This window comes from Macrosteles quadrilineatus, unplaced genomic scaffold, assembly GCF_028750875.1.
Source record: "Macrosteles quadrilineatus isolate MER2022 unplaced genomic scaffold, UCM_ALF_1.0 Scaffold_7__1_contigs__length_78375512, whole genome shotgun sequence".
NCBI classification, from domain to species: domain Eukaryota; kingdom Metazoa; phylum Arthropoda; class Insecta; order Hemiptera; family Cicadellidae; genus Macrosteles; species Macrosteles quadrilineatus.
In genome coordinates this window covers 36,763,574-36,786,372 of record NW_026542600.1, presented here as the reverse complement: position 1 = coordinate 36,786,372, position 22,799 = coordinate 36,763,574, and the positions used below count along the sequence as shown (strand labels likewise).

Sequence of the window (22,799 nt, the reverse complement as noted above, 5' to 3'; positions counted from 1 at the left end):
GACAGGAGCTCACTATTCGGTTTTTTCTGCTTGTAGGGTCCAAAACACTGTAAGTACATATTTATAACTAAATCCATTTCATTTTTGCCAACTAATTGACTATTAAAGAGAAAAAAATATGTCTCAGCCAAACATATTTTGCACGAATATTTTATAGAGTTTGAACTATACTTTTATTCTTTTTCTAAACTAACCTTGTATCGAATTTCAACTGACTCATTACCAGTGTAGAAAAATTTTTCATTTAAACACATTTTAAACGGCATAGTTTATATTATTCAGAAATGTATAATTTTAATTCGTTTGACAAATATTATAATACAGATTTAGTTTAATCTTTTTGCACAATACTTGCAACGAACGAAAACCATTTTACTATTTGCAAGTTCAAAATGTTTCATTTATCAAACAAAATTTATAGGAATAGTTTATAGTGATACAAAATCATATATATGTAATTAATACGCTACATGAAACTTTGTCGGTTGAACTCCTCCGCTATTTCTTAACCGATTTTATCCATTGACGTCTCATTAGAAAGAGCGTATCACATAGATGTGTTTTTTTTTGTGTTTATTTCCATATATAAAGAAAACAAAACATACTTTTTAATACAAAATATACTTACAAAATAAAACTAAGACTAAGAATAACAAAGAACATTTCTGTATAAATCAATTCAATCGATTATATGAAATACAGCAGACATAGGCAAACTGGCAGATTTGCAAAAATGCAAACTGGCCTTACATTTTTGAAAAAGTCCCTTGGGCTCTGCTCCAGTGGCTTTGAAAGTTCCCATGTTATTCTTATGAAGAACATAATTGTTTACATTTTGATCAGCTGTATAATTTAATTGCTGTTATTTATTTTTCAATTCTATGAAACGCATTGAGTACATTTAAAATATTATATTATTTATTTAATATTTGAATTGCCAAAAGCAGGTATTTATACATATTTTAAATATTTATGGGCAGCCATAAGGCTATAATACCATGATGAAGTATGGTATGCAAATATGAACCACAGCTAAGTTTTTATACTTTTGAATTAGAATTTCAAAGTGGGGTAGCCCTTTGAAGTAACCAGTGTGACCCTTTTTTATGGCAAGATACCCTCCTGATCTCCCCTTGGCCTGCTCATGGTAGGTGATAAAGGATAATAACAGTCAGTAGTTCAGATCCTTCCAGAGAAGACGCTTCTAAAACGACCAACCAACATTCACTTGACTTTAACAAATTTAGGTAATTTGTAGTCTAAATTCTTTACACAATGTTAATTCTATACATAGATCTTTACAAATTAGACAAACTATTTTTTTAAGGTTCTATTTCTATAATGATTAATAGGATTTTTTTTAAAATTCTGTTCAGAAAGTCATCAGCTCTATTTGGTTAAATACATATAAATACATTACTTAAGTCACTTTATTACTTGCTGACTTGATATTTTTGTATTTACCTATTGACTATTTTTTTCAGGCTTAGGTCCTTATTACTTGGATTGTTTTATAGGTTAGTCAATTGGTTGTAATTTTGGAAGCTTGGGTTAAACTCCTACACCAATCGCCAATTTAGTACAGTTTTTAGCAGATTCCCCATATAGGAAAAAAGCTATTACCGTGCTGTAAGTCTCATGGTAAGACCTATTATAACCTGGACCCGGTACCGATTTTCTTTTTTGTTTGGATGTCCCCAGAGGCCAAAAACACCATGCGCTCAAATTAATTTACATCCATATCAATTTGTATACACTTCGTTTTGTGTAGACCTACTATTCCAATGTGTTTGTGAAACAGCATGATCGAATGGTTTTATAGGGTCAAATTTGGGTTTTCTAATTTTTTACCCTCAATTCATAGAATTTACCAATTCTCTTTGAAACATTTTGAATAGCTTAAGAAACAATGAATTTACTATTTTGAAGTGCTCTTGTACGGTTATTAGTTATACGGATAAAATTCAAAAACTTTTAAATTTAAAATGTCCATGTTGGTTTTATGGAGAATAAGTAAACTTTTTCCATTAGTTTGCTTGTTTTTGAATCCTAAAATGTATCCTAAAAATAAATGCCAATTCAAACTTGGCTATTTTTTTTAACACTAAATATTAACATTATACTAAAAACACACATTTAATTGCCCTCGCTGTAGCAGGAAACCTAAGACATTCTTAAACCTAATGTTATTTAATTAGGCAGGGCAGTTTTATAAATCGGACCCAGGGGCAGAATAGGTTTTATTATAGGTTTGTTGGGGACGCAATCATCTCTCCGGCCCGCCTGAAATAGGGAATAAATCTGACATGTTTCAGGAAATATTTAAGCGAAATATAATTAAGCAAATAGTTAGTCTGCAGGTTTGCTGTAGGCGGGAGTAAATTTTTGTGTGAACTAGTGGTTTTTCATAAGAGTTCAAATGAAAAAGAAATTCCACTATTACTGCAATCTCTATCTCATATTAGGTCATAATTATTGCCATAGCTTATTAGTATCATTTTTCAATTGTTACTATTAACTATATATTTCTCTTATGTTATATAACTGTATTTTTTAATAAGTCATCAGATCGAGAGCTGGTTATCCTTTGATAAAATAATTTTAATGAAACATGTATATTTGATTTAGTACAGAATAAGAATTGGAAGTTTGAATCTGCTGACTCATAAGTAGTTTCTTAATGTCCTAACTATCACAGGACCATTAGACTCAAGATAATAGCTTAAAACATTCTTCAGAACTTAAGCTTGAGTGGAATATTAGATTGTAGAATTTTATCATTGAATGTTCCTAAAATATATAAATCACCTGATAGGAATTATCTAACATAATTTGTTTGGTTATTTAAAAAAAAAACCAGTTATTGTAATTTCATCAACTTACATTAATCAATTACATTGAATTTACTAAACTTAAAATATACAGTACATATGTACACATTTACCAACAAAGGGTAAAATTGATAAAATTCCACAAGTTAAGGGAATATCAGGTGACTTCTGTTTGAATGAGTTTGTATATTATTTTACCAAAATCAAGTGTTTTAGTTTAATATCTATTTACATCTTCGTGTTAACTATCATCTGGGTAAGAAGAGGGGCAGTGGTAAGTGAAATCTATAATTTCATTGATGATAGAACATATGATCAATTATTACCACACATAACTTACACTCTTAAGATTAGTAACCCTTGATCATTCATTAATGCAACCAACATATGCATTTAAAACGTTATACAAATATACAGGATGAGTCTTCTAAGCTGTCCTAAACAGATTCCAGACGAACGGCTTGATATACAGAGATGAGACAAAACTTTTCCCCACTAATTCATATCCAAGGAACAACGTAAAAATGTGTGACCTCAGTAAGGCTTTCGATACTGTGGATCATGATGTGCTGCTCTGTAAGTTGAATCATTATGGAATCAGGGGTGTTGAGCTGCAACTGCTCCGGTCATACTTGGGGGGACATGAGCAGCTGGTTGTTGTGAATGGCCAGTGCTCTCGGTCTCGTCCTGTTGTCCATGGTGTTCCGCAGGGGTCTGTCCTCGGGCCTCTGCTATTTATAATAATGATGAATGATTTGCCCAGTCATGTTGAAGGTGGCGTGGTCTGTTATGCAGATGACACAACACTGGTTCATAGCTCAAACAATTTTCAAAATCTTGTGGAACTCATGGAGCAATCCCTTGTACAGGCCTTGGTTTGGTTCCATGCTAACTTTTTGTCTCTCAATGAAACCAAAACACAATCTTTGGTATTTACGGTGAAAAGCATTAAACATGATGTGACCTCTGTTAAGCTCCTGGGTATTTGCATTGATACAAAACTGACTTGGAACCCTCATGTAACCTTGGTATGTAGTCAACTCTCCAGAGTTGTCTTCCTTTTAAGAAGTCTAAAAAGTTGTCTGAATAAAAACTGTTTAAAAAAAGCCTATGTAGCTTTTTTTCAAGGAGTTCTTTTGTATGGGCTCAGGCTCTGGGGTGGGTCGGGGTCTGCTGAAATTAATGATGTATTGCTTATACAAAAAAGAGCTGTAAGAATCCTAGCAAACGCTGAGTATGATGCCCATTGCAGACCTCTCTTTGTAAATGAGGAAATCATGACTGTTTGTAGTTTGTATGTCTTTGTTTCAGTTGTGCATGTAAAAAATGATCTCCAGTCACTTAGTCGCAGGGGTGATTATCATATGTACAATACCAGAATAAGAACAATATTGATGTACCTTATGTTAGGTTAAGTAAAACAAAAAGAAATTCCAGCCAGTTATGTATAAGGCTTCTTAACCACATTTCTTGTACAGCTTGGAACCAAGCCAACAGAAAATTCCAAAACAATCTCCGGGCACTTTTATTGGCTTTCCCTCTTTATTGGCTTTCCCTCTTTATTGGCTTTCCCTCTTTATAAGACCAACGATTTCTTCGACATTCCTAAGGAGACTGTGAGAGAGTTTTTCCAATGTAAGTAACAGATTGTTTTGTTTTGACAGTAGTTTTGTGCATGGTTTGCTTTTGGTTTTGTTTGCTGTGTGATTTTTTTTATTTTAGTTTTAATTTCTATGAAAATTGTATATTGCTATTTGTTTTTGACGATGCCTATTACATGTTATGCCTAATGGATAATAAAGCATTTCATTTCATTTCATTTCATGTTTTTACCATTTTTTAAATACAGAGTGTTGGAGAAACTGGGGGCATGGGTTAGTATCTCTGAGTTAGTTTTCAATTGTAAACATATGTCATGTAATGCACCATTTTAAAGCTCTAGACTAGTCAAACAATTTAGTGAAAACAGAACTAATTTATTTTTGTCCGTTTCAAAATGGCGGCCATTTTTATGGAAATATTGATATTTACATAATACCCTGTATCTTGGAAACCACTGAACTTATTTTCATTCTGTTTGAAAATTCTTAATCCTAGTGAGTTTAGCTTTAAGTGGCAATCACTTTTAAGTTTCTTTTTTTTTTTTTAAGTGGAATACACGACATGTCAACAATTTACAAACTAAATATTTTGTCAATGATTTTAATTTTAGCGAATTTCCCATATAGGGAATAAGCTATTACCGTAGTACTCATGGTAAGACCTGGACCCCGGACCGATTTTTTTTCGTTTTGAGGTCCCTAGAGGCCAAAAACAACATCCGTTCAAATTCATATATATATGTGTCCGTTAGCGCGATAACTCGAGCAAAAATCATCACCAGCATGATCGGACCATGGGAACGGGGGTTTATGGGGGGTTTATGGGGGGTTTTGTGGGGTTAAAAAGGGTTTTTCCCATTTTTGACCCCAAAAACATCAAATGTTGTAACCATTAGGCGCATTATAAAGCTTCAATATACTAAATTTTTTTTTTAAGCTCTACAAAATAGTTTAGAAAGAAATTACAAAATTTGATGTTTTTTGGGTCACAAATGGGAAAAACCCTTTTTAACCCCACAAAACCCCCCATAAACCCCCGTTCCCATGGTCCGATCATGCTGGTTCGCGAACTCGTTCGAATAAACGTAGGTTTACACGTTTGTACCAAATTTTATCAAAATCGGATCATTTTTGCTCGAGTTATCGCGCTAACGAACACACACACATATATATATACATATGAATTTGAACGGATGGTATTTTTGGCCTCTAGGGACCTCAAAACGAAAAAAAATCGGTCCCGGGTCCAGGTCTTCCCATGAGTACTACGGTAATAGCTTATTCCCTATATGGGAAATTCACTAAAATTAAAATCATTGACAAAATATTTAGTTTGTAAATTGTTGACATGTCGTATATAGAATTAAAGCTTAACTCACGAATATTAAGAATTTTGAAACAGAATGAAAATAAGTTTAGTGGTTTCCAAGATACAGGGTATTATGTAGATATCAATATTTTCCATAAAAATAGCCGCCATTTAGAGACGGACAAAGATAAATGAGTTCTCTTTTCACTAACTTGTTTGTATAGTCTAGAGCTTTAAAATGATGCATGACATGACATATGTTTATATTTGAAAACTCTGAGATTCAAACCCATGACCCCCAGTTTCTCAAACACCCTGTACTTTAAAAATGTTAAAAAAATTTACGTTGTTCCTTGGGTATGAATTAGTGGGGAAAAGTTTTTTTTTTCATCTCTGTATGTCAATCCATTCTGTAATCTGTTTAGGACAGCTTAGAAGACTCGCCCTGTATAATGGTTTTATATTCGGGACATAATTTACAACTAAATAATATGAATTTAAATTAATTTTACAGAACAGAAACTCAGCCAATGCAGAAGATGAACCAAGGTCCAAAACCAATTGAAAAAGATGGAAAAATATTTACAATAGCGTACAATGGAACAGAAACCAACAGTAAGTAGTGCATCAATAACATTATCATATTCATGTGGTAGGGAGTATCTCATTGAAATTTCACTCAGCTTCAAAATAGATAATCTGTAATCAATATACAGCTGAATGAGCCAACTACAATAGAATGGTAAATTTAGCACTGACTACAAACAGTTGGTATTACAACAGCTGTAATGGCTGACAATGAAAATGGATTAGAAAACATTGCTCTCTGTGAAATAAATTCCAAATCACATGTTTCAGGTAAATAAACATTTGAGTTTCATTTTTTTCTATCTAATAGAAAGATTATGAGTATAACAAAACGGAATATAATTGAGATTCTTTTGTAGCAATTAAAACCAACAAAACATGCTAGGACAGTTGTAAATTGTTTCTATAGAAGTTTGGTTATAGTTTAATTTTTATTTTATAAGTTGATTTTATATTATATTCCATTGCAGAGAAAACGAATCTAACTAACTCACAGACTGAAGTGGATTTTGAAGAGGCGATTAAAGAAACTGGTATGTATAGAAATAACCAGTTTTAGGAATGTTCTAAAGTACAGATGATTTAGCTTGATTAATGTTTTTGTGAATTTAATTTTAATTAAAATAAGTATAATGATAAGCTAAAAAGATTTTTAAATTTACATTATTTGATTACTGTTATTCATCATAAAAGGATATATTTGGTACCACCTTATCAGAACAGCTGTTTATTTTCTTATTTCATTTGCCACAATGTACAGTGGCCATTATTGGCTTCCTTGCAATAAAATATAGACATGTGTTTAGTTTACTCACTAATTAACTGGCTCTTATAGCATGTAAAACAGACAATACATTGTGGTTTAAATCACATTAAAATACTCTTTCAACATTTCCATGGGATCATTTTGGTATAAATGAATTAAGGAAATTGGTAGTGAAGTGAGTTATATCCAAAGCAGATAACCTTGATTTGGATATCCTTGACTTTCAGTGTTTCCTCTAACAAAACACAATATCCCAATCATTTCAAAAAATCTAAATTTTTCCCACATTATACCATTTTAAATCCCTCTTACCTCAAACCATCCCATAAATCGGTGTAATCATACTACCTGTTCTAATCTATCAAAAACAATTTGCTCATAGCCATAGTGCAATTTTCATGGAATACATTGCTGCTAGATTTCTGAAATGTATAGTTTTCTTTCAAATCATCCTATTCACCCAAAAATGCCTCATAGTCTATTTAGAATAAAACTCTATTTAGAAAAATTTAAATTTTGCATGTAACGGCACTGGCACTTCCCAGAACTCTTTTCTCAAATTTTTAGGCCATAACTTTATGACTTGTTTTAAAGCTTTTTTTACCATTTAAAAAAATTGAAACAGACTCCCATATTATTTTTAATCAAGTTTCAAGCCATGGGCAGTCCATATGCCTATCATGAGGGGTTTTCCTTGTAAAAGAGTTTTAGTTTGTTGCTAGATATATTTCACAATTAGCTATCTATGATTTAATGCTCTGCAATGAGGCTGGGAAATCACCTTAACTTATCAGTAATAAGACTTTGATATTATATTTGAAGGATTTGTAATTTTCAGGATATGGAAAATTCAACTACCTACTTCTTCTTCTGGCTTTTCCTGCCTCGTGTTCCACCACTTACGAAAGTACCTCCTTCTCTTTCGCTCTCCCGACGGCTTCATGTGACTTGAAGCTGAACGCTTTCGATCGAGGTTATCTAAACGGAACTATTTATGCAGGTAAGTTAACAAATCAAGTAAAAATAATATTTAAATAGTAAACTTGGGAATATAAGACGGGGATTTGGGCTACATTTTTCAATTGATTTAAGTTATTTTGAAGTGATAGAATTTGATATATTTTGACCTTAGTTGGATTCCCCAATGATAATTATAACTTAAAAATAACATTTAAATCCTTAACATTTATGTAATATTCAAAATATATTTAACTATTTTTATAAAGAACAAATGATAGCTTGAATCCACACATTTATTTACTGAAGTAGGTATACTGTTTCTAAACTTTTTAATTTTTGAAAAAGGTAAATTATATATTTTTTTATGTCAAAATTACATATTTTCAACTGCTTTCACTTTTAATGCCCCTTTTTATGATTTTATCTACAAAAGTTTTTCTATAAAATGCAACGTTTTGTTGGAAATAAGAGCAAGCCCAACATGAAATTGTATAAACTAAATAATTCAAAAAGTTGGATCTTACAAGGGCATTTTGCCTTTCAAGACTTTTAACCCCATATGATTAGCAATGATAAGGTAAATCTTGTAATTAGGATTATGACAGGAATAATGCTGAAATAATTACTAAACTAGGATTATGCTTAACCAATATTTTAGCAACTGCTATACTGAGAAAATGTGATTGAGGAACTTATTTCATTCAAGAACTATAATATAGTTTCCTTTCTAGTTTTTACTAAACAACTTCTTGATCAGCATCGTATGTGTTTTAAATTACCTGAAAAAACAAACAAATTATACATCTAATAACACATAGTAAATAGTTATTTGTGCAGCTAGTGAGCAAAGTGAGCAACTGACTCACTCGAGAGAAATAGTTACTTACGAGCCGTAGGCGAGTGAGGAATGGTTTATCGAGTGAGGCAATTGCACTTTGCACTCGAGCTGCACATTATATTTTTCCTACAGTTACCATAAAACAAATAAATTGGTAAAGAAACGTAACATATTTTTACACAGAAGTGAACTTTTAATATGACATTTAATGATACAACACAGTACAACAGCTGACCAGGTGATTTACAGCCAGTGTTGCCAACGTATTTCATGCGCATACAACCTTGTCTGCATGTTACGCGCTCACTATTTTGTGCCTTCACGTTGCAAATCTGGAGTGAGACAAAGTAATTAGAGTGAGAAAATGTTAACATTGTCTCACTGGTGAGCGAATTGGCCACTTTGCTTTCTCAAATCAGTGAGAGAACATGTACATTGTTAGGTAACTGTAGGAAAAATATATTTACACTTATACTGTTGACTCACAAGACAGTAAATACATATGAAACGTGGTAAGTGGTGATCAATTTCGATTGGACACTCCAATCATCATCAGACCCATTGGCGAATCGGCGAATGTTATGTTGATTTTATTCGCTTATTGGGTCTGATGATGATTGGGGTGTCCAATCGAAATCGAACACCACTTACCATCTTTCATATGTATTTACCGTCTTGTGAGTCAACAGTATAAGTGTAAATATATTATTACTAGTATTATTAAAGACGTATAATTTGTTTGTTTTTTCCAGTTTATAATTTCTAAAACTTGTTTTCTACAATATTCACAACTTTCTAGATATATCAACTAAATGTGATTCAAACAAATGCATAGTTACTATTTTAAATTAATTTTTATTTTGGGTTTCATGCTTAAATTTGAAAATAAGCTATGTGAATTGGAAAACATACCGTACATATACATTTCTGCATAGTGAAGATTAAATCAAGTCGTTTTACAGCTGTACATGATCGGCTTTAGGCATGATAGTGAGCGCATTCTTGTGGGGGTTTCTCAGTGACAAGTTCGGTCGACAGAAGGTTTTGGCGTTCGGATACCTCGGAGATGTCATCTTCACAGTGTGCGTCAGCCTATCAAGCAACTTTTGGTCCATCTTGGGCTTCAAATTCTTGAGTGGAATAATGTAAGTTGATGTATTAATTTGTGAAAAAAAGAGAAATTGCAATATAAAAATAAGATATTTTTAACATTTTGGACAAAGATCAAAAAGCTTCAATGAAAGTGTAAAAAACAAACCTGATAGTAGTTAAACTTTTGGTACCAATATGAAACAATACATTTTCTAACACTATTTGGTATATTTTTTCTTGTCTCTAAACTCCCTTCCACCGTGTTCCCCGCAATTCGAGCACTGCATATACTATTCATTCAAACACATACTATTCATTCAAACACATACTATATACATTGATACTATATACGTATATATGAGATGTTACAATTGTGATCAATTTTGACGAGTCATGACTGAGCAGTCTACAATTGAATCTGATTTGAGCTGTGTTACTGGTCGAAGGATGGATGGATGGATTTGTAATTATTATTTATATTTAATTTGTATTGTAAAAGTTTATAGTAAGAGGGTGAATACATTGAATCGTGTTGGATGGAGTATCATATATGTGTATAGTATAAAAACATTTGATGAGAATCGAGAAATTATTTTAATTTTTAGCTGCAACAAGTCATTAAGGGCAGACAAAAATGAAAATAAAAATAGAAATTCAGCTGAGTTCAATCACTTTTTTTAAATAAATTAAATAATTTTAATGAATAATTTAAACCAGAAACTTTGTTTTTGTACCAAGTTGTGGGAAATAATTCTGAATGTTTTTAAAACCAGTGTTACGTTTTCAGCTTGATGTGGATTAGCATTGTAGAGACCTTAAGGGCGTTACCTTTTTGTTTGTAATGAGCAGCAGGAAAATTAAAATTCTGTTGAATTAATCTGTGTGTTGTAGAATTGTGACAGTGAGCGAAACTGTTGAACAAACAATAGGTGACAGGCAGATGACATTAGGTTATCTTGTCACACCGAGAACAGTGCAAACACTTTAAACTTTATCTTTTAACTAAATTTATTGTTTAACAGATTTCTCTTAAATTACAGAATACAATTTCTTAAATGTCTTACTCTTTTAAAGCTAAAAGATAAATCATACAATGGTTGTATACTAAGAACGCTTTTGTATACGAAGAGGCAAAGCCAAAGGTGGGAATAGTTGGAGCAAATGCCGGAAAATCACTTTTGTTATACCGGTACAAGTTATGAAAGACAAATTTTCATCATGACATAAGAATATTCACACATTAGAGTAACAGACCTCAGTAGAATTAAAAACTATTATTTTTCCTGAGTAACATTATTTTAATATAAAAATAAAAGAAAATAGGTTATAGCAAACCTGTATAACAACAAGTTAAATTTAAAGCAGTAAAAACACACATTAGGTCTACAAGCTAAAAACACTGCAAAACTAGGTTTTGTCTATTTCTGTTTACATTGGTGTTGTTGAATAGTAAAAACAGCAGATTTCAACTATAGATATAAATTGTAAATAAACACTAGTGCAGGAAGTGGGCAAATGGAAAACTGATTACAAGCAAGCTTGGGAAACAATTAATTACTTTCTTTAATATCAGATGTTTGCAAATAGCTACTTTCTGTGCGGAGTGATGAAAAATAAGTAATTAATTGTCATATAACTACATTTTTGTATGCATTACCTCTTTAATTTTAGTATTTTTTTACTCGAAAGAAACTTTTTGATGCTAGCTACACTTGCATTATTTAATTTACTGGTTAAAACAGAACATATATCCAATGTGGAACTGTATTTACTTACTAATAATTAATATGATTGTCTATTTCAGGATATCTGGGCCTTTTTCTATTTTCATGTCCTATTTATCGGAGATGTTTAATTCAAGGCATCGAGATTCTGTGGTCTTAGTTGTTGGGTTTTGTCAAGCTATTGGAGGTGTTATTCAACCATGTAAGTATGTGTAAATAAGAGTTATTCTACATTCTTTGATAGCTTTGTTATATTTTCAGTATTTTCAATCCAAACCAGAAGTCTTTGGTGATGATTTTAAATTGGTTTTGATAAATATTTTTTTACATCTATCTTCTATACAAGTTTATATGCTATTTGATACAGTACCTATATCAGTCTTAATGACATAGGTCATTTTCTTTTGATTACAGCAGTTTCTGTAAAGAATAAATAATAAATAAGGATTTAACTCCTGGAAATTCTCAGAACATGTATCAGTCATGTTTTTGTAAAGGTATCTGAGAATAGTTATTTGTGTAACTAGTGGTGAAAGTGGCACTTTGCTGCACACGAGAGCAATGTTTACGCACGAGCCGCAGGCGAGTGTGGAATGATCTCGAGTGCAGCAAAGGCCTTTTTCACTCGTGTTACAAATTATATTTTTCCTACAGTCACTATAAAGCATAATTAGTCTTTCAAACACTATACAACACGTTTTTAGGTTCAGCTGGCAACACAAATGGTGCCCTAGAGAAAGTAGTACCCGCGGTCCGTATCACTCCGCTATTTTTCCTCGGCAAGAAATGTGCTCCGGGTTTTGAGAATATAGTTCCGTATGCTTTTGTAATTTGAAGTGGTTTCCGCGCCTAAAAAATGCTTTAAAGGTATTTTCTTGTTTGTTAAGATCGTAGGAATGTTTTAAAAACGTTTAAAAGAAAAGTCCAGAAAGTTCAGAAATACCGAAACTATAAACACGAAATGACAGGTTAAATCGTAGTTATAAAAGTCAATCAGCTGCTCATAGTATTATTATCTTTTAGTGTTGCCAACCTATTTCCAAGCGTACACGGATTACGTGCATAATAGAACCACACTGTTTTGTGTTGTTTTGTTGGAATCCTGATGTGCGGCAAAGTATAAACCGTACGACAAAGTATAAACCGTACGGCAAAGTATAAATATGCAGCAGTTAGCAGCTTTCTGTACTATAAACAGTACAAGGGAGCCAACTTTGTCGGGTGACTGTAGGAAAAGAATCTTTCTCAGAGAATGAGTTATATCATATTTGATTTACAAACATTGCTAGATGAGTTAGCTCAATTCCACAACCAAGATTAAGCAGGGATAACTTGGTTGGGTTAGCTCACTAAATCTGTCGTAAGGACAGGACCACTTCTGCAAATTGTGCCATTTTTCATTAGATTTTAAATAATTAACTCAGGCCACTTTACAACAGATATTTAAAATGACATGTTGTTGGTAACTACAGTACTATACATTGTTGACTACAATGTTGTACCATATGCCACATAATTTATGTTAAGACAATGTTTAACAAAGCACACAGATATTATCTAAAAGCCACACAAATGTCACTTTAAAAACACAAACCTTTGTAACAAAGTTATTTTTTTTGTTTTATACAGGTCTTGCATGGTTGATCATTCCTCAGAACATCAAATGGTCTTTCTTTGATGGTCTAATAAGCCTCAATTCCTGGCAGCTATTTCTCTTGGTTTGTGCCGTTCCCTCACTCATATCTGGGTTCAGCATTCTCTTGTGCCATGAAAGTCCGAAGTTCTTGCTTGCAATGGGACGTGAAAAAGAGGCTCTTAGAGTGTTTCAATCCATTTATTCTACGAATAGTGGGAAACGCCATACGTACTCGGTGAGTTTATGGAAAGATGCATTATGTGTTTGTCATGGATTTCAAGAACTTACCATTATTGGCTGGAAGGTTATCTATATCTAATTTAATAATTTATAAACCTTAATGTCTTAAAAAAATGGAAAGGATCAAGGAAATGGGTGGATTAAGGATTTTGCTGGTTTTGCGAGGGATACAAAGGGCCGTTCTTGTCATTTGGGATTGGATCAAAGCTATGTGACAAAATCGGTACAATTTTGCTGAATCTGTATAAAATACTGTTCAAATATTCTGTACCTTAATATCTAACCACTATTGTACATAAAATATTTTTAATCAAGTTGAGCAACATTTTTTAACATATATCTTCAACAAGTAGAAGATATATTAGGGAAATCTGATTCTTAAAGATTTCTTCAACTAAAACTAATTTTTTTGTGTGTTTTGAAGGTGAAAAGATTGAAAGCTGAAACAGGTGCAAATTCTCGCATGAAGTTTTGGGAACAAATGACTGCTTTGTTTCGACCACCTTATCTTTACAAGGCTTTTTTAGCTTTCTCTATTCAGTTTGGAGGTCTTTCAACGTAAGTGTTTGATTGGAAAATATTTATGTAAATAAGTCTTATGAGAGGTAAAAAATTAATAGGATTTGAAACATTAATAAAAGTGAAATTTTAAAACTAGATTTAGACATTATTTTCCACCAGTGCTCGAGTAACGGTTAGATTTTAAATACAAAAATATCATAAAGGAAAGCCAAGTGGTTGATTAGGAATTTTTAGAAATGTAATAGATTTCAGCCAGCTTACCTTAGAAAGTTTCAGTCCAGGGGGGGTAATAGATGCACAGTGAAATTCACTAATCCACCTATGGCACTGATATATTTGGTCATAAGATAGATTGAAGAGAAATCATAATGTAATTGTAATTTTTGACACTGTTAAAACAATATTCTGTTACAAAGATATAAAATAGTCCAATTCTGCTATAAAGCTAATTCTTATAAGCTTTTTTTAGTGAATTTCCCTATAGGGAAGTATTTAGTGAATTTCCCTATAGGGAAGTAACTATTACCGTAGGTGGCACGGTAAGACCTAGACCCGGGACCGATTTACTTTTTCATTTTGATGTCCCCAGAGGCCAAAAATACCATTCGTTCAAATTTTTATATAGACTTATATATATATATATACGTCTGTGAACGCGATAACTTGAGTAGTTTTTGTCCGATTTTGATGAAATTTGGTTTAAAGGTGTAAAGCGGGATAAACTTGAAGGAGTTTGCGAACCAGCACGATCGGACCATGGGAACGGGGCTTTACGGGGGGTTTTATGGGGTAAAAATTGGGTTTTCTCACTTTTGACCCTCAAAACACAAAATTTCTCGATTTCTCTTTAGACCTTTTTAAAGAGCTTAAAAAAACAAATAATTTAGTATATAAAAGTATTTTTGTTCGATTATTAGTAACGGAGAAAATTAAAAAAATTGTAAATTTAAAATTCCCATGTTATTCTTATGGAGAATATTGTCAAATGTTGTAGTTTGCTTGTTTATGGATATATTTTGATCAAACTTGTCAAATTTATTTATTTTGTACTAAGCTATCAATATTTTACTCAAAAACACACTTTATTAGTTTCCTTGTAGCAGCAAACCTAGGTACTCGTTAAACCTAATGTTATTAAAATATATTTAACTGAAAATCAATTCAGACAAATGGAAATTTGCTTAGTCGGCAGGTTTGCTGCGGCGGGGGTATTTTAGTTACGTTACAATAAACAGCTTATTTAAAGTTGGTTTAAAAATCAGTTATTTTTGTTGGATTTTTACTATTCTTGTGTCATCAATGACATTATTTAAGTCAAACGACTACTGTGCTAACAGAATATAGTGTCCTATTATTATAGGAAGGAATCCCTCCCATTTAGTTTTGCCGATGAAACTCTAAATTAATGTGTGTTCCAAATCGGCCTGCTCTCTGCTTGGACTTCTATTTGGACCCGCTATTGAACTTCATCTTGGAATTTTTGTCGAAAAGATTACATTTTTTCCAATAACTCATCTCTTATATTTTTCAAAAGTATAATCACACTTACAACAATTTTTTCTTTCAGATTGAACACAATCAGGCTGTGGCTTCCACAGCTGTTTTTTTACATCAAAGAATCTCAAAGTGATTCAATGACCACTTGTGAAGTGATCACAGGAAATCACACATTGGTCAAGCGAGTCGACTGTGATAATGCAAGTATTATTTCTTATTAATAAAACAAATTAATGTTATTTCAGTGTTTATATGGTAATACAACCTCGGAATATGATATTTCTTAAAATCTTTTTTCAATCTCGGCATAGAATTTTTTTTCCAACATTAATTCCAATAAAAGATATGTAACTGTTCTAAAATATTAAAATAGGGCTTCCCAGTGGAACCCTTAATAAGGTCAATATAGTATATGAGCCTTTGATTTGACAACTGAAAACACAGACCACTGAAAACAGCTTTCATTTCCCTGTTCCCTTTTGTTTGTTTAATAATAATTTTGGATCAAGTTACCACTGTGCATGGATATAATGAATTTGCAGTAAAAATGTGTACACTTTTTTGTTGAGGAAAGGTACCCTAGTCTTGTTACTATCTAACATCAATCTTTTGTTAGATAGTATAAATTATTGATTGCGCAATTACAAATGGCAGTTGGGTTCAGTTGCGATTTTGCTTTGGAATTGAACCAACAACCTTCAGATTTGAAGGCAAGCGCTTTAATCACTCGGCTACCCAGACAAAAGTCATCTGAATGTAAAGTAAAATACTCAGTTTTGATTGGTTGTTTTAAATGTCTCCAGTGTGTTTTTATTTCAAATATTTATGACTAACACTTTTTATTTCAATAAATAAATAATAAAAAATCAAATGTAAAAAAAATTATACATGTTTGCAATTGTCCATATTTAGATTTGTATTTTCAATAAGACTTGCTATGAATTGACACCTGATTAGTTTGTTTGTTCAGTTTAAGGTGGACACATCTGTATACTCCAATATGATATATTCTAATATCCTGATTGCAGTAGCTTTTGCCATCAGCATTGCTATCATTAAACACACCGGGAAAAAGAAACTATTTGGTAAGTACTACCATTGATTGACTTTGGATATTGCAAATGGAGTTCTCATCTGTTGCAATCCTGATGTTTTGATGTTAGTTGAATGTCCAGTAAGCCTAGATTGTGTAGGTGGCAATAAAATGTTTCTCTCTATTTAAAAGGCAAGTCAAATATTACAACGCAATTTACTCTTTGGTTGAATATCAAAGGACACGCAAGTCTTTTTTCGCCACACTACACTAGGTTTTAATAGATTTTCCACGCATGAAATTAGTCCAGAAAACAGCTGTTTGCTGCCTACTTAATCAAATGTGGTTTCATTAGGTACTACTGTACTGTAATGAGCTTTTACCGGTGACCATCTAATTATAAATGGTAATAAGTCAACGAATCAATAAACAAAAACATAACATCTTTTAGAAGGTACGGTATGAGTAGTGATTGTTAAGTCCATTACAAATGACAAATGACAATTCTTTATTGTACATAACATCTGTTACAATTATGACAAACATACACAGACAGGTACATTGTCAAGGTTTCTAATAAATAAGGAATTCTAAATATATAAAAAATCCTAAGATTTAGCCAGTAAGGTACCCCTACAAAAACTGCAGCATGGTGGAACTGTTTATGTTAGGAGAGGTTGATGAGAGAATGGGTGTCTGTTACCAGGAGTCGTTGAAAAATTCCTCAAATGTGTAATATGCTTTTTCTACTAAAACTGTTTTGGTTTTGTCTGTAAATTTTGCTAAGTTTAATTGCTTTAAGGAGTTTGGAATTTTATTGTAAATTTTTTAGTCAAAGAAATATATAATGCATTAGTACAGGTATTTTTTATTGTTAGGTTAGTTTACAGTAGCATGGCGAAAAATATTGTACATCACTCCTCCAAAATGTGTTTACCGTACTTGTATTGTAATCCTGCACTCGACTTTGTCTCGCCCGGGAACAACCATATACTTGTCCGGTAAACACCTAATTTCAAGACTAGTAATGTAATATACTATAACTAGATAGTTATATTTGTTTAAGTATTAAAATTGTATAAATAAAAAGAATGAATAAGTAAAGAACAAACTCCCTTCCATGTAAACTTTATAGAGATAACCCTAAAATTGCCTTCAGCTGATGCAAATCTTTAAGAAGTAGCCTATTTTTTATGTTACTTACCCTTGAAATAACTGTCTAATATTTGTTCAAAAGTAGTAATAACTAAACATTCCACAAAATATTCTCCAATTTCTCACCAGCTTCAGAAAAAAATATCGTATTTGATGAAACTGCATATTTTTTATTCTTTATTGATTTGAAATTTACGAAGACAGTTAATCATCATGTGCTGATTTTAAAAATCAAAGTGCTTCTAATAACAATATAAGCAAATTTTTTAGCAAACTCCTTCTCGTTCTACCTTACAAGTTTTATAAAACTATACATTTAGGACCATAATAGTCATTGAAGATGGCATACTATTGATAATTTTTTTGCCAGCTCATATTTTCTCAGAATTTGCATGAAAGAGGACAATCCAAGACAATGTTACTTCCAACTTGTTATTTAATTTAATTTCATTTCATTTGTTGTGATAAATGTGTTTTAATAACCCATACACTTATTTTGTCTTTGCAGTTACCTTGTTCGTCATACAGTCTGCAGTGATATGCTCGCTAGGTTGGTTACATCCCACGATAACATCATTTTTGGCACCGATCTTTGTCGCTCTCGCATACAACTCTAGCATTGGGCTGCTGGGTTTTGTTGTGCAAATCTTCCCCACAACATTGAAGTAAAAAATTTTAATTTCAATTTTTATGTTAAGATTCATATTAGCGTAGACTCTTTATAGTCCGATACCTACAAAATCAGAACGGTTTTGGTTAAAAGAAGATTCAAGATTAATAAGGTATTATCAGGTGCCTCTGCATTGAGGATGATGTAAAAAAATTGAGTTGGATGTAAACCTGAACCTAGAAAATATATGTTTGAGGCAATGTTATATTAACATCTCCAAGATACAAAAAACAATATTAAAGATATTCGAATCCCTCTTATCGTCCCAAAAACATCATCACAGTCTCTTCCAATACCAAAAATTGGCACTGCATCCTGAAATCAGGATATCTTGCTGGCATCAATAGCTTTCTGTAAAATGTTATGGATGATATTCAGTAATCACACCAACTTGCACTAATTAACCTACTTTTACCAAAGGGTTATTTGGTGTATTTAATAAATTAAATTATGCATCTGACTGTCAAACTGTTGAGTATAACTACTGTTTAAAAAATGTGAACTACATGATATAGAACAGGATATTAAGACAACACATATTCCAACTTGTTTTACCTAAAGAAGTTTTTGAAGCCAAATATTTTGAGCAAATTATGAATATATATTTGATCATAATTAAGTGTCATATTCAACCAGTGGTGTAGTGGTGCGGGAACGACGGTTCCACTCTGCTTAAAAAAAACCCTACATATTATTAGGCAACCTCTTGTTTTTCTGAGACAATTGTGAGTATTCCTGCTCTGGCAAATCTACGTTACTTCATCATATTCAACGCTTTTTTGATAATAAACCTTATTGGCGATTTGAACCAGACATACAAATTGATTTGAAATATGAATAATTTAGTTGCATCAACAATAATTATTTTATTTCACTTGGGAACCTTATTGATGATAGCAACAATTATAGTCTTTACTTGCATCATATTTTTTATTATAACTTAGTTTTGCAGGACAATGGCTGTAAGTCTAACGATGATGTTTGGCCGCATTGGAGTTGTTATGGGAAACATCTTAATGCCTTACGCTATTAACCTCTCTTGCACGGGGACTTTTCTGGGTTTTAGCGGCATAACTTTGGGTGAGCTGTAGTTTATAAATGTATTGTGTAGACTTGTCTATGGATAACTACTTAGAATTACACATACCAGTACCACATTAATAAGCTGTCCATTCTATGAGAATGTTGAAAACCCTAACGTAAGTATCCTTCTTAAATAATAAGTTTCATTGGGTACCTATCTAGTGTACTTAATGCAACTAAAATTACTCTTTTTCAAGAATGCTATGGTAGCCTATATATCTTCTCAATATGTTGACAAATATTAATCAAAATAGTCAACAGCTGACCCATAAGGATGATAAATATATAATGGAGCATGTTAAATCTAAGGTTTCATATAGGCGTGTGTATTCTATTTGGTTGGTCAAATTCAAAGCTGAAAGAAGACATTAAAACCTTTAAAAACTCACTAGAAGCACAACAAAAATACTACAAGAAAAGGAGGTTATAACAAAAATGTTTGTAGTGATAATTTAAACTAATAATATTATTTCTTGTCACAGTTAAGTAAAAAAAAAACTTAAACAGTTGCAATTTACTAATAAAAACACTATTTGTTTCAGTTTGTGGTCTTTTAGTACTCCTTTTAGCAGCAACTTCCTCGAAAAAATCGTAAAACTCAGATTGTCAGTGAAAAAAGATTAATTTAGTAGAACTCTCCAGGCCTTCATGAGTTGCATACTCTTCTTTTGGGACCACAAGTGTGAGGCTGATTTGGATTGAAGACTGATTCTCTTTTAATAAGAAGATTTTGAATTTAGTTGTGTATGTTTATAAATATTATATATGATGAAGATATTGAAATATCTGCTGGAATTTGGAATTAAACATCGTATAGCCAACTTTCACCTTTCTATATGAGAATTTAACCTATACGACTGATATAAAAAATGTGTAGCATTCAATAAAGAACTCAAAAAACTAAAATTGTCTATAATAAAAACTGAATCAAAACGATATATGATAAAACAGTCAAGCAAATGTAAGCTATTTTCGTTTTCATTAAACCCAAAACCCATCATAATATAACTAGTAACACAGTAACATGCACTATGTACTAGTAACATGCAGCATTTCACATTACTTTAGTGCTTTCTAAAATAATAGATTAAAAACTCAGATAATGGTATACTTTGCATAAACACACTCTAACATTGGCTATGATATTGAGTTCTGGGGAAATGCCACAGATAGTAAAAAATATTTAAAATACAAAAGAGGATTATAAGAGTTATTGTACAAGTTAGTCCAAGAACATCTTGTAGAAATTTGCTTAAAAGAATGAAGGTTTTACCTGTGCCCTCTTGAATATATACAACACTTTAATCTTTGTCAAAAAACATTTTTTTATTTATGAAGAAAAAATAACTAACTCCCGATACAGCTTTAGGCCCTTGAGCTCTGTGTTGCAGTACCCCATACATAAATCTGCTGCTTACGAAAAGAGTACTTTTTATATGGGTCTCAAACTATATAATAAGCTTCCTTTATCACTGAAAGAGGTAGAACATTTAAAAAGTTCCTGTTACACTTACTGTCTTACCTGTTAGGTGGACAATTGTTTTTACAGCATTGAGGATTTTTTATCTGTCTGATTGTAGTAGACATAACTTATTGGCATTGATACAACTTATTTGTAAATTTTGCTAATAACCTAACTTGTTGCTTTTATTCTACAGTATACTAGTACACGATGCACATTTTGACAATTTACCTGCCTGCGTGCAGAAGCACTCCTTAGGCGTCATAAGATGTATTTTAATAAAAAAATAAATAACTTGAAATATAACTTGCATCTTTTAGAGAAAACAACAAGAATACTGTAAAAATATATCAAAACATGAATTAAAAATAAGTTGGGAGAAAACCCAAAGTAAGAATTGTATACGATGAATTACAGATATAAGGAAAAGATTTTTAGTAAGATGTAAAATACAAAATTCATAAAATGAGATATCCAATTAGGCCTATTACACGAGGTAGCCTGGCGACGTCGCCAGCGACCAAACTGGCTACTCAGCTTGTCATGGGGCATTGATTCTTATGGATGTTATTACACGAGGGTAGCCAGCGACGCAGCCACACTTTGGCGACCGACTGGCTACCGAGCCCCGTCGCCACTGTGGTAGCCACTGGCTACCCATATTGGCAACGCTGCGTTGTAGCATATGGAGCTTATTACACTAGGTCGCCAGTATCACGTCACCACTCGGTTAGTTCAAATCACGGGGGTACTTGCACACTGTTGTGTTGCGTTCTGTTGTGTTGTGAGTGTGTGAATTGTTCACTTCAGTTGATAAAATGTCTATATCATCCTTTATGACTCGAAGAAACTGGATTGTGACATACGAAAATAATTGAAACATTTTTTATTGTCCGCACAGAGCTCATCAAAAAGGGTGTAATATAACCCTTTTGATTCTCTTGCACTAAGCATTGGATGAACGTACATTTTTCTCTTCCTTTGCCTCCTTTTCTTCAGAAGTAACAGAAGGAGAAGATACTTATAATCACTCAATATTCACTGTAAACACCGCTCATAACAAGTACAAGTGCAAGACAAGCACTCACAACAACGGCGCCACGGAGGTAAAATTCTGGCTACTCAACTGGCTACTCAACTGGTTATAGGTTTGGTGGCCAGTGCGTCGCCAGCTACTGCCGCTGGCGACGTCGCCAGGCTACCTCGTGTAATAGGGGCCTTAAAACCAACAAATATGTTTCAGGAACATACTAGGTTTGGAGTTAACCTGCATAAAATAATGTGAATTTCCATTGATTGTTATTTATATCAGAACTCTCTCTTCAGAGATTTGTTATAAACTGTGGCTTAAATTGGCCTACACAACTGACAAAATAGCTTGTGTTTAGTATCTTATTTTTGAGTTAATCTTGTGACTCAATCTTCTCAATTTGAGAATGAAAATGCTGTAAGATGGCATTGTTTACTGAAAAGCCTGAATTCGGTTATAGATATATTCTATACCATTTAAAACAAAAGTTGATTTTATAGTTGTTTTTTACCCTCATAAAAATCAGTATCATCGTAATAAGTACTGTAGCCTAATTGTATTTAATTAAATACCATGATATGAAATGTACGCTTTTACTCCTATACTTAGCTTTTTTAAGTTAGACCCAAAATTCACACCCAGAGCTTTTTTTATTGGCTTTTAAAGTTCCATGGTAATGGCATTGAGTTTTGTCTTAAATCAGTTGATAGCAAGCTACTTAAAAAATACCTAAACCAAACAACAGTGGTGTTTTATGTTTAC

The 22,799-nt window shown here is 32.4% G+C and overlaps 1 protein-coding gene across 2 annotated transcripts; it reads left to right on the top strand.

The window, feature by feature from the left end:
* Positions 1 to 20,504, top strand: LOC128998233 (synaptic vesicle glycoprotein 2B-like). Of its 2 annotated transcripts, XM_054424273.1 has the most exons (13): positions 1 to 49; positions 6,256 to 6,356; positions 6,800 to 6,862; positions 7,934 to 8,095; positions 9,876 to 10,038; positions 11,790 to 11,911; positions 13,339 to 13,580; positions 14,010 to 14,143; positions 15,675 to 15,804; positions 16,575 to 16,689; positions 18,301 to 18,457; positions 19,415 to 19,542; positions 20,088 to 20,504. In XM_054424273.1, the coding sequence occupies exons 2-13, from the start codon at positions 6,272 to 6,274 to the stop codon at positions 20,138 to 20,140; spliced, it is 1,554 nt and encodes a 517-aa protein (XP_054280248.1). In that variant the 5' UTR covers positions 1 to 49; positions 6,256 to 6,271; the 3' UTR covers positions 20,141 to 20,504. The 2 variants fall into 2 exon arrangements, with proteins under 2 accessions (XP_054280248.1, XP_054280249.1); XM_054424274.1 differs by lacking the exons at positions 1 to 49; positions 6,256 to 6,356 and adding an exon at positions 6,488 to 6,599.
* The last annotated feature ends 2,295 nt before the right edge of the window (positions 20,505 to 22,799 follow it).